We start from the raw sequence: 12,752 nt of genomic DNA, 5'->3' as shown, positions 1-12,752 counted from the left end.
AGAATCCTGGGAAGTGTAGTTAGTGAAGGGTGCTGAGAGTTCCTAGGAGATGCCCTGTTCCTCTCACAGAGCTTCAATCAGAACGGCTGATTGTTAAACCACTCTGGCGACTGGAGCTCTGTCAGGATAGGATTCTTTGGGGGAAGTCATGACTATCTCAAGTGAAATCAAAGTCTGGTGTGGGTGTGGCCCCCTGATTAGGCAAGCCCAGCAGCTGTGAGTCTGGCTTTTAGAACACTGACAGTTGGTTCTTACTGAGCATGCCCGACATTATCATTCAGTTCAATGCAAAATTTCTTAAATTTATTTATTTATTAGATTTATTAGTCGCCCATCTGGCTGGTTGTCCAGCCACTCTGGGTGACGTACAGAATAAAAACGTACAAATACATTAAAACATTAAAATCTCAACAGTAGTAATAAACCTAACCCACCCCAAAAACCTGTCTGAAGAGCCAGGTCTTCAAGGCCCGGCGAAAGCTCTTCATAGCGGGGGCATGATGGAAATCGTTTGGGAGGGAATTCCACAGAATGGGAGCCACAATAGAAAAAGCCCTCTCCCTAGTCCTCACCAGTCTAGCTGTTTTAACTGGTGGGATAGAGAAGAGGCCTTTTGAGGCTGATCTTGTTGCGTGACATCCTTGATGAAGTCGGAGGCGCTCTTTCAGATAAACTGGGCCGAGACCGTATAGGGTTTTAAAGGTCAAAACCAACACCTTGAATTGGCCCCGGAAAATAACCGGCAACCAGTGCAACTCCTTCAGCATTGGAGTGATGTGTACCAGTTGCAGCTTCCTGACTGTTTTCAAGGGTAACCCCATGTAGAGCGCATTACAGTAGTCTAGGCGAGAGGAGACGAGGGCATGTACCACCGATGGGAGCAGATGGTTGGGAAGGTAGGGGCGCAGCCTCCGTATCAGATGGAGTTGATACAGTGCCGCCTGGCTCACAGCCGAGACCTGAGCCTCCATGGACAGCTGGGAGTCGAGAACGACCCCCAGGCTGCAGACCTGGTCTCTCAGGGGCAATTGTACCCTATTGAGGACCAGGTCAACATCCCCCAACCTTCCCTTGTCTCCCACAAACAGTACCTCAGTTTTGTCAGGGTTCAGCCTCAGCTTATTCCTTCTCATCCAGCCACTCACTGACTCCAGGCATTTGGACAGGGTTTCTACAGCCAACCTCGGTGAGGATTTGAATGAGAGGTAGAGCTGTGTGTCATCCTCATACTGGTGACACTGCAGCCCAAATCTCCTGATGATAGCCCCCAGTGGCTTTATATAGATGTTGAACAGCATCGGGGAGAAGATAGAACCCTGTGGCACCCCACAAGTGAGAGGCCAAGGACCTGAAACCTCATCCCCCAATGCCACTCTCTGGTACCTACCCGAGAGGAAGGAACAGAACCACTGCAGAACAGTGCTCCTTATACCTAACCTCTCCAGACGGTCCAGAAGGATACTGTGGTCAACGGTATCAAAAGCCGCTGAGAGATCCAGGAGGACAAGGAAGGTGCATTCGCCCCTATCCAGCACCCTCCTGATATCATCCACCAAGGCCGTTTCAGTCCCATGTTCAGGCCTGAAGCCTGATTGAAATGGATCCAGATAATCCGCTTCCTCCAAGTGTGCTTGCAACTGCTGCGCCACCACCCGCTCAACCGCCTTGCCCAAGAATGGCAGATATATACATAAGTATTTAAAGCAACACTTGCTCACTGTTTTGCTTTTAATGTTGTTTGTTATTTAATTTTGAGAATTGTATTATTTTATTGATGTATTATGTTCTATTGATGTATTGCTATATTCATGTTTTTTGTAAGCTGCCTTGAGGGCCTTTTGGCCATATGGCGGGGTATAAATTAAATAAATAAATAAATAAAAATCAGCTAGGAAGTTTTTTTAGACTTTTAAACTGCAGAAGATGAAGGTCAGAGTATGGGGCAAGGTCACTAACAGGATTACAGGTACTCTGTGAACATGGCTGATTTTTAATTAATTTCAACAGATTATGAGAACTCTGACAGAAAGAAGTCCAAAGATGTCTGATTTTTCTCTCTCTCTCTTTTTACGCTTTGAACTCTCTATTCTCTCTGACGCTTTTGTGTATCGCCATGAAAATTTAGAGGATTGTTAAGCAAGTGTTTCTGATTCAGGACTATATGTTTTGTAAGGTTTTGTTTTGAAATGAGCTTGTGGGAAGCATCAGAATGGCATGGGGGTTATTTTCAATTTAACATTGCGGAATGCAAAAAATCCATGCTGACTATGGTATACAGCCACTCTTGTGGCTGTGTAATAAGGCAAGTACCCTTGACAATAGATGCTAGAGTTCTTACCACTCTCAAATGCCAGGCTACACTATATCCATTCTTTAAGTTTTTACTTTGGACAGTGGACTTCAGCAATACTTCAGCCATAAGATATTGTAGGTTTTTTCTCTCCAGTCTCCCTTTTATAAACTAAATGGAATACGTATCAGAGTTCTGCTAAGAGGCCAACAGCTTTTGATTGAGGATTTTCTACATCAACTCTTCAGTCGCAGAAAACCCTTTTTTCTGATACACTCTACACTTGGAGAACAGACTTCAAAATATTTGGGCTGGATCATGCAAAATATTTTCAGGGTTAAGTATTTATTTCAATGAGAAAATTGTTAACATGCTTGAATCTCCACCCTTGAAATAAATGGGGCTTTTAGGTACTTTTCTTTGGCACCTTCTGCCTCCTGTCAAACTGAGTACAATTTGCTGCTTTGAGTACAATGTATTTGTAGAAAATGCAGTATATAAATAAACTTTCTAACTGCATTTTGGTGATTCAGTCACAAGGAAGATAAGCTGCAAAAAAAAATCTAGACCTCTAAGCCATTTGAACAACTTGGTATGCACCTTTTATTGATGTGTTTCACCCTTCTTAAGGTGGAACCAGGTCAGTCTCAGAGACTAGGAAGGTCTTTCTTTCTGTTTTGAAACAAAGAGAATAATAATCCAAGAACTTTGGAATTGTGGCTGACCAAGTGGAGAAGCAGTGATTTAAAAAAAAGAAATTGGCCAATGATATATTTCATTCTGCTAACCAGTGGTCAGCACAGAAGCTTTTCCAATGTGGTAAGAGTGAATTTGATGTTGGGACTTGGTCAGCTGGTAGGCTGGATCTCTTCTTGCATATAGCAACTGTGGTTTGGTTCAGACAATCATTCCAGGCATTATAAACCATGGTTTATGAAGCTGGAATAAATGTCAGGGCCAAGCACCCCACACATACTCACATTGCATGCTGGTTTTCACCCCCAAATCCTGGCATATGTTAAACCATGGTTTCCACTTCCATCTGATCTGGGAACGTCTTAGTTTAGTGTCAGTGAACAAACCAAGAAGATAAGGCAAGATCTTCACACTGAAGCCAGCATAAAGGAGGAGGAGGTTCATGAAGTCTGGAATGATAGTTCAAAGCAGGCCATGGATGATGCAGATAATGGCTTGCTCATGTAATATGTTTGAGATTTTTGCATCCTGACTTTGTTCATGGAAGCAGTGGCAATTTGTGATTTGAGGGTGGCGCTCTCATGCAATATCATGTTGGAATAGCTGCACATTTTGAATATTTTATCACAGCAGAAAGACAAATACATGCCTATTCTCAGGGTTTCTTAGACATTAGACTATTGGAGGGTATTCAGTTAAAACATTGCACTAGTGCAAGAGCTAGCACTAGTGTAACAGGACTGCCCCTTCTAATCTTGCACTGTTTCCAAATGTACTCTACAGGGTTGAGGGAGCCCACAAAACAGAGGATGAGAATGTTCCATTGTGCAAGGAGAAAGCCTGATGGAATGATCTACTTAGTACCACAGTACATTGAATGCAACCCTGTAGTTTAGCATATTATGCATAAGCACATCCTCCCCTATCTCCTCCTCTGTCAGAGCTGCAGGAGATTGGAAGCTTTCATTTCTACTTTTAAACTAACCAGACTTCCCTGGTACATCTGAAACGGGTGGGTGGGGGGGAGGGAAACTGTGGTTAGCCTGATGTATGGCTAGCTGAAACAAGCCAGTATCAAGTCTGGAATGATAGTCCAAAGAAGGCCATGGAGGATGCAGATAATGGAATGCTCATGTAATATGTTTTGTGATGTTTGCATCCTGACTATGCTGTGTGAGGAAAGGTGGAGGATGAGGCTTGTGCTGCCTTATGCAAATAATATTAAACCGTAGTTCATATTGTGCCTGAACCAGGCCATTGAATAGACACGCATGCTTTGTGTGAGTCTCTGTTTCAATGTTTTGTAAAGTGGGAAAAACTACAAAGTGTCTTTAAAGTCTTAACAAATCTATTATGGCATAAGCTCCTTATCCTATGAGGAGTTATGAATGAGGCGTTGTCCTAAGCTGGCAGCTTTATATAAGCATGGTTGTGGAGGATATATATACCATAATTATATGTACCTGCCAATTTAGGATGACACTTCATGAATCTAATGACACTTCATGAATCTAATGATGTGGACTCTAATCTGTAGCACCATCAATCCAGCTTAATGGTGCGACACTGGAGAATGTCGATCACTTTTCCTATCTTGGCAGCCATCTCTCTGTAAAAGCTGACATTGACGCTGAAATTCAGCATTGTCTGAGCTCTGTGAGTGCCGCATTCTCCTGAACGAAGTGTAGAGTGTTCGAGGATCAGGATATTCGCAGAGAGACCAAAATGCTTATTTACAAAAACATTGTACTACCGACCTTACTGTATGCCTGTGAAACATGGACGATCTATAAACGCCACTCCCAACTTCTGGAAAGATTCCACCAACGCTGCCTCCGGAAAATTCTGCAAATTACTTGGGAAGATAGGTGGACTAATGTTAGCATATTGGAAGAAGCAAAGACCACCAGTGTTGAAACAATGATCCTTCAACATCAACTTCGCTGGACTGGCCATGTTGTTCGAATGCCTAGTCACTGTCTTCCAAAGCAGCTACTTTACTCCCAACTTAAGAATGGAAAACGGAATATCGGTGGACAGCAAAAGAGGTTTAAAGATGTTCTCAAAGCTAATCTAAAAAAATGTAACATAAGCATTGAGAACTGGGAAGCCTTGGCCCATGAGCATCCCAATTGGAGGTCGGCCATTATCAAAGGTGCTATGGACTTTGAAGAAGCACGAGTACAGGACGAAAGGGACAAACGAGCTAAGCAGAAAGCATGTCTAGCAAATCCTCATTGTGACCATCTTCCATCTGGAAACCTATGTCCTCACTGTGGGAGGCTGTGTGGATCCAGAATTGGCCTCCACAGTCACTTAAGGACCCACCATTAAAGACCTTACCCTGGAAGACAGTCTTACTCAGCCACGAGTAATCACCAATGAATGATCTCATACCATAATAAATGTTTCAATAAATTTATTTCGGTCCGATACCATAATAGATTTGTTACTCTTTAAGGTGCCACAAGACATGTTCTTTTTGCTGCAACAGACTTGCACAGCTACCCTCTGGAAATTTTAAAAATGGGAATAATAGTGATCTTGAAAACCATTCAAATATGTCTTCAGGGCATCATTGACCACCCTTAATTCTATTCTCCACACACATACCTGTTTTTCTCACCTTCTGGCCTCTCCACTTCTTTCCTCCCCTAGTACCCTCCTCCTTGCCATGCTGTCATAGCACAGTTTTTCATTTTTCCCTGCAAGGAAACCCAATACTGTGCTAGGGTGAGCAAGGAAAGTTCCATAGCTGAGACCCTGAAGGCTGCTGCTAGTCAGAAAAGCCAGGACAAGGTGGATCAGGAGTCTGATTTAGTCTGAAAGAGCTTCTTCATCTACACTGAGTAACATAGTAACTCTCCACTAGGTAGATTTCAGCAGCTGAGGGTTTTAAGACATTCTGGGACAGATGATATATCCTTGATAGTCTCAGGCTAATTGCTCTTATCAGCTTAACTTTCATTAATTTTCTCAAGCCCTAACCATATATAAGGGTTGCATACAAACCATGTGTATTGAGCTAAATTGCTTTAATGTTTCATCCGCAATGTCTTTGAGAAGAAGTAAGCAGATTAAACAGACATTTCCATTTCATTTCTGGTCCCCCAGGGACTCTTGTGAATAGCAGTTATTGCCACACAAGATTTATATTCCAGCCTTCAGCAAACTTCCCCCTGGGAGCTACTTCTAAATGGTGAATGTTCTTATCTACAGCTTGGTCAGGGCTGCCTTATCTAGATATTTCCTGCAATAGAGGCTAATATGTGCTTGTAATTTGCCAGCCATCACCCATTTCTTTCTACAACTGTGCCATATGTCTCTCAGTGAGTCTTTCCAAAGTCGTCGTGGTTGGATAGGTGGCCAATTCATTCAGAAATAAGGGCCAAATTGGACAGGTACTATGAACTAATTAAAGTGGGGGGGTTATATACACAAATAATAATTTGAGTAGGCTTGAATGGCTGGATATGCTTTTGTGCAATTTCAGACATGACACTGAAAACACCATTTGTCACCCACCCCAAACATGGTTTAGAGTGTGGTTTAGAGATTATTTCCTCATCCCGCCCATATTAAGTCCAAACACAGCTATTGGGAAGGGAAAGGAGGAAATGCTTTCTTGTTCTTATGTTCTTACTAGCTGTAGCGATTACCTAAATTAGCTAGCAGCTTGGGCAATTGTATCAGATGGCAGCAGCGATATTTAGTGCTTAACATTTTGCAGCCACAGACCTTTTCCTTAAAGAGTCCTGCAGAATTTGTTTAATTCTACAGGAACAAAGCAAATTGTCTTAATTCTTCTAAATGCCCTGATGCTGTGAATATAAACATAGGTCATTTGTAATGCTGAGTAGTTGTTTTGCCAAGCCAAGCAGGTGGTGTATGGTATGTTGGGTCTGGAGTGAGCTGGTAATGCTGGAGAAGGAGAGGGCATCAGAAAAATTGTGTTCTTTTCCTATGTATCTCTCCCCACCCCGACTTGGCTTAAATTTTGCATTCATTGTTCGGGGGGGGGAGTGTTGCCTAAGCTATCCCAGGAATCATTAATAAGGATTCATTTTGATCAAAAGTTAACAATGGAGATATAGAAAATGAATGAGAACTTGCTCTTTTCAGACCAAAGAATCTGCCTTCTTAGAATGTTCTAATTGTGAGATCAGAAATGATTCTATCACAGACCACCTACAAACTTTGTTGTTGTTTATATTACCTGACCTTCACCAGTAGGTCCCAGGGCATATCACAATATTAAATAAAACGTTAATATGGTATGAAATACAATATTAAAACAGTTTAAAAAATAATATTCATAACTGTTGTGCAGCGATGAAATGCTGAAGCGATATGCCCAAAGAATAAGGTGCCAAACAGTCCAGAATGCCCTTGAACGTAGAATAATGACGGACAACAGCAGTTATGTATAGATGGATCTTTACTGATCCCTAAGACAAAAGTTACTTGATAATACAATTCTCTTACTCTGACTAACATCCCCCACACCTTGAGATTTGTCTCCCAAGGCTTTATACACTTTCGGTTCAGTGCCAGCTGCAGTTTGTCCTTGGACAGCTGCACAGTTTTAACCCATTACTTGTCTTTCTGGAAACACTTCACTGTCCAGAAGCCTACAATAACTGGATAGGGTCCTAAAATAATATTGATATCTGGAGAGGGTCCTAAAATTTATCTATCAAGGGTCAAAAAACCAAGGTGAAGAGGCATGTCTTCAGCATATTTATTTATTTATTTATTAAATGTATATCCCGCCCTTCCTCCCAGGAGGAGCCCAGGGCGGCAAGGACAAAAAGCTGTACAGTGAAGGTGTCAGATGCATCTCTGTTATGTTGCCGTCCTGGAAACCACTGCAACACACAACTAAGGTTGCATGAAAGAGTGTGGGACTTTTGGGGAGGAGTTCCTCCCTGTGTATCGGTAGTGTTCCAGTTTCTGGAGGGGCAACATTATCATGGGGAGTTGTCACATGGTCTTGTCCCGCACTGCCTGGGTTTCTTATGCTACATGGCATGGAAGCAGCATGGAAAGGAGTTGTGCTATCTCAGCTCCCACATGGCTGCCTTAATGTGACAAAAGGGACTATAGGCATGCCTTCCAGGCTATGCCCAGAACACTGTATGTGGAGCTTCATGTATGCAGTGACAACTCCGAGGCAAACCCTTTCTGAAAGCCGTCCTGTGCACTTGCACCATAGTACAAAGAACTGCAATTTTGGATAAGGGCTGCAATTTTGGATAAGGGCAGACCCAGGAATCCTGGTGCACATGTGAGCACCCTTGTACATACTGAAAAATGCCCAGAGGATAATCCTGTCTTTTGCAAATAACATGGTGGAACCTGGCTGATAGGGATAAAAACATCCAGTTTTTTGGCATTATGGACACTTTTAAGTTAAAATAATATCAGTTTCCTAAGTGTTTCCAACTCTGAAGTTGTACTGCAAACTGGTGAGACATTTGGCAATCTTGTAGAAATAAAAGGTTTTGTTGTTTATATAGAGAAAGATCCAATTTCCACAAACATGTTATTTGACAAGGCTATTGGTGAATGGACAAATGTGCAAGTATTTACTTTCTCATAATGTCTTTCATATGTGAACAATGTTTGTTCAGGGTTGCGTGTGATATATTGTAATTTTCTCCATGCAGATTGAAAAGCTGCAAAACCAGATTGAGAGGGAGAAGCAAAGTCATCAAGACTTGGAGGCGTTAAGCGAGGAACTTCTAAAAGAGAAGGAGGAGCTTCAGGGCATGATGGAGACGTTGAAAGCCGACAAAGAGAGACAGGTGCAGAGACAATCCTTGCAAATACAATCCAGAGGCATGTTTGGTTGGTTACTTGGCTGTTTAGAAAGCCTCCTTCCCTTCCAAATGTAAAGGGACACCAAAATTTGTTCCTGCTAGGAAGTTAGTCCAAGGGCTGAGCAGGATCAAAAATATGAAGCAGTTTCATCCCATTAATCTTTACCGACATATATTTCTTTGGGTGTCTCCAAGCACTAGTTTCCTGGCCTTCTAGACACCTTGACTTTCTAGTTTAGAGTGAATATCAAGAGAAAGTAACAACTCACACATTGCTCAAGGAAAAATTGAGTTACATTAGCAATTGCATACTGATCAAATTTCTAAAGATGCTGAAAGGAATTGCAACAACTTTGCTGCTGTTCTGAATAGCTTCAGGCATTCATTGATTCAAATAAAGCTCTTTTATACCAAGTCAGATTGGTCCACCTGACTCAGTATTGCCTACTCTGACTGGTAGTGATTCTCCAGGGCTTAGTCAGGACTCTTTCCCAGCCCTACCTGGAGATACTTGGGATTGAATTTGGGACCTTCTACATGCAATGCATTTGCTCTACTACTGAGCTATGGCCCTTCCCTCAAATCTGGGGCAAGTTACAAATGGATATGGACCTTTAAGGATACATAGAAATCAGACCATTGGTCTAAACATGGTGGTGGGGAACCTTCAGCCCTCTAAATGTTGCTGAACTACAACTCCCATCAGCCCTAGCAAGCATCACCAGGGATGTGATGTTAGGAGTTGTGGTTCAGCAACATTTGGAGGGTCAAAGGTTTCCAGCGCCTTGCCTGAACGTAATCATCACAGAGATTAGCTCTGATTAGCGGCCATCAGGGCAATGTGTCTCATAGTCCTATGAGATCACGCAAAACAGAGTACAGATAATATTGATGCAGCCACGCAGTCTTTATACTTATGTACATCTTGCTGAAATACAGCTCATTGTGTATTGTATCTCACCTGTTCAGTCAAGAGCTTGTTTCTTGTTATGTGAATTCCCAAGGGATTGTTTGCAATGTTCTGGTATTTAATGCATGGGAGAGTGCTGTTACCCTCACAGTTTGCTTGTGGGCATTCCATAGGCATCTGATTGGCCACTGTGGGAACAGAATGCCAGACTAGATAAGCCTTTGGTGTGATGCAGCAGGGCTTTTCATATGGTCTTAACACACCATTGTGTTTTTGTTCTGAATGTTAGATAAAAGACCTAGAAAAGGAAACTGACCATCTCAATCAAGTGGTTTTGTCACTGAGGCAGAGGTCTCAAGTGAGCAGCGAGGCCAGAGTGAAAGACATTGAAATAGAAAACAAAATACTCCACGAAACCGTTACAGAGACTAGCAGCAAGCTCAGCAAACTGGAGTTTGAGAAGAAGCAATTGCAGAAGGACTTTGAACAGGTTAAAGAAAGGGTGGAAAGAGTAGAGGAAATGGATAAGGAGCTTCATCAGCTGGAGAGGGAGAATGAGCAGCTCACAAAGAAAGTTGCTGCCATGAAAATCACTATAGAGAAAGTTGTGGTTCTTGAGCAAGAAAATGGGTATCTGGAAGTGGAGAACAGGAAGCTGAAAAAATCCCTAGACACTTTGCACAATGTTTCTGTCCGTCTGGAAAGCTTGGAAAAGGACAACAAAGAGCTAGATGAAGAGAACTTGGAACTTAGGAGAATGGTAGAGACAATGAGGTTTGCTGGTGCAAAAATGGCTCAGATAGAGGCAGAAAATAAAGAGCTGGAGAGAGAAAAAGAGGAGCTTAGGGGAAATGTAGAGATGTTAAAGATTCTGATCAAGAAATCGGAAAGGTTGGAGCTGAGTTACCAGAGTGTGAATGCTGAGAACCAAAGGCTCCAGCAGATTCTGGAGAATAGCAGTAAGAAAATCCAGCAGTTGGAGAAGGAACTCCAGGGCACTGAAAGTGAAAATCAGACCCTCCAGAGGAAATTAGAGGAGCTGAAGGTTTGTAATAAGCGTCTGGAGTGGCTGGAGAAGGAAAAGAAAGTGCTGGAGCAAGAAGTGTCCCAATTGGATAAAGACAAGAAGATGCTGGAGAAGGAGACAAAAAGGCTTTGGCAGCAGGTGGAGCTGAAAGATGCTAATTTGGACGAGAACACTGTAAAATTGGCAACCATGGAGAAGGAAAACAGAACACTAGAGAGAGAACTTGCTCGATCCAGAGACTCCTGTAATAAGATGAAAGAGTTTGAAAAGGACAATAAAGACCTCATAAAGCAAGTTACCATTGACAAGAGAACACTAGCTACATTGAGAGAGGTAAGTACCTGTAACATTAGTCCCATTGTCTGAAGAGTGCATTTTAGCATCTAGCACAGGACTCGCGAATCTTTTTGGACCAGGGGGTACATCTCAAATGTTGAGAGAATATTGAGGGTACCAGTCACAAAATGGCTACCATGAGGGGCATGGTATAACACAAAATGGCTGCCATGTGGTGTAGCATAACACAAAATTAGTGATAGTATAGTCATTGCCTCCTCTCCCCACCCCACCCCCCGGACAACCTCATATTTACCATGGGAAGTCAGCTATGTCTTGCTGGTCCTGATTGCGGAGATACAGCTTTTAAAGGCACAAGAACCCTGTTTTCCCAATGCCAGCCCTAAACCAAAGCCTAAGCTGTTACCTGTACCCACGTACTTGGGAGTAAGCCCCATTAAATACAAAGAGACTTACTTCTGAAGTATGTATACCATTGTAATGTAAGTTAACCACACAGTGAATTCTTAATGAGTGTTTGGACATCAGCTCCTGCGTAGCAGGGAACTTGCCTAAGCCTCTCTGCAAAGATTTCACATTTTGTATTTGCCATTTAGGGAGGGGATTTGCTAATACCCACCTGCACATTGTGTAGTAGCATTGCAGAAAATATCTTTTAGGGAGTACCTGATCTCAGACAAACCCATCCAGGTTGCTAGGAAAAAAGGAAGGGCAAACTATGGAAATTCTGAAGGCTAGTAGATAGCAAGACAGAAGCAGGAAAGTGAACAAAAGGGAAGGGGATAACAGAAACTCTTTAGGACCCCAGTGATTTCTATTGCCTGGTGTCCAAACAGTCTTATCAGTCACAGTCTGACTTCACTCATTGGGCAAAACACTGACATATGGGAGCAGCCAGGCTGGCTCATTTCAGAGAAATTACTTAGAAGGGTACCTCCACATTTTCATAACTTTCTTTCAAAGAAAGCTAGAGACTTACTTATTTTTAATGAAAATTCAGAGACTGGAGTCTCTGCATGGGGGTGCCAGTGAAGGCCTTTGTGGGCACCAAGATGCCCATGTGTGCTGGATTGGCAACTCTGATCTAGCATATATAGAACAATATGTAGAACGTGTATCTGATCAAGCTGAGGGATTAAGGGGACACTGTGTGACAACTTGGAGCATAACATTTTGTCTTGGCCTAGAGCACTGTTCTTCAACTTTGGGTCCCCAGAAGTTCTTAGATTAAGACAATCATCATCTCCAGCCAGCTTAGGTCAAGGTAGTCCCAACAACATCTGAGAACCCAAAGTTGAAGAACACTGGCCTAGAGAGAGGCTGAATTTTCATTTTTGTTGTTGGGTAGACTTCAGACGTGTTGGATCCACGTTTGTTTTTTTACTAGAACCTTAAGATCTACCAACCAGAGCCAGGTACAAAAGATACTAGAGAACACAAAAGAAGTAAAGAACAGGTTGGCTCTAAGTGCTTTTTTGAGCTTAGTCCTTTCACACAAAAGTCCACTCTGGTTAGTCTTCTTCTTTGCAGCAGCCTAATTTAATGGAAAAAAGTTGATTTGTTGTTAAACAAATGAGGTCCCAGTCTGTCTTCTGCTGACCCCTGCTGTAGATAATATGTACAGTTCTGTCTGGCCCACAATCATGGAGTAGTAGTCATTGGAAAGTCTTAGTCCCTGCCTGATTTCTGAACCACAGAAGTGAGGGTCAT

General features: G+C 42.5%; 1 protein-coding gene across 4 annotated transcripts in view; it reads left to right on the top strand.

Moving 5' to 3' along the window:
• The window catches only part of CCDC88C (coiled-coil domain containing 88C), a 172,293-nt gene that overhangs the window by 120,849 nt on the left and 38,692 nt on the right, over positions 1 to 12,752 (top strand). For all 4 annotated transcript variants that reach the window (XM_061611966.1, XM_061611965.1, XM_061611967.1 and 1 more), the window contains 2 exons: positions 8,656 to 8,793; positions 10,008 to 11,078. In XM_061611966.1, coding sequence (XP_061467950.1) covers positions 8,656 to 8,793; positions 10,008 to 11,078 — 1,209 coding nt within the window. The remainder of the gene's footprint in view (positions 1 to 8,655; positions 8,794 to 10,007; positions 11,079 to 12,752) is intronic.

This window comes from Rhineura floridana, chromosome 2 (assembly GCF_030035675.1).
Source record: "Rhineura floridana isolate rRhiFlo1 chromosome 2, rRhiFlo1.hap2, whole genome shotgun sequence".
Lineage (NCBI taxonomy): Eukaryota > Metazoa > Chordata > Lepidosauria > Squamata > Rhineuridae > Rhineura > Rhineura floridana.
This window is presented reverse-complemented; position numbering and strand designations above follow the sequence as displayed.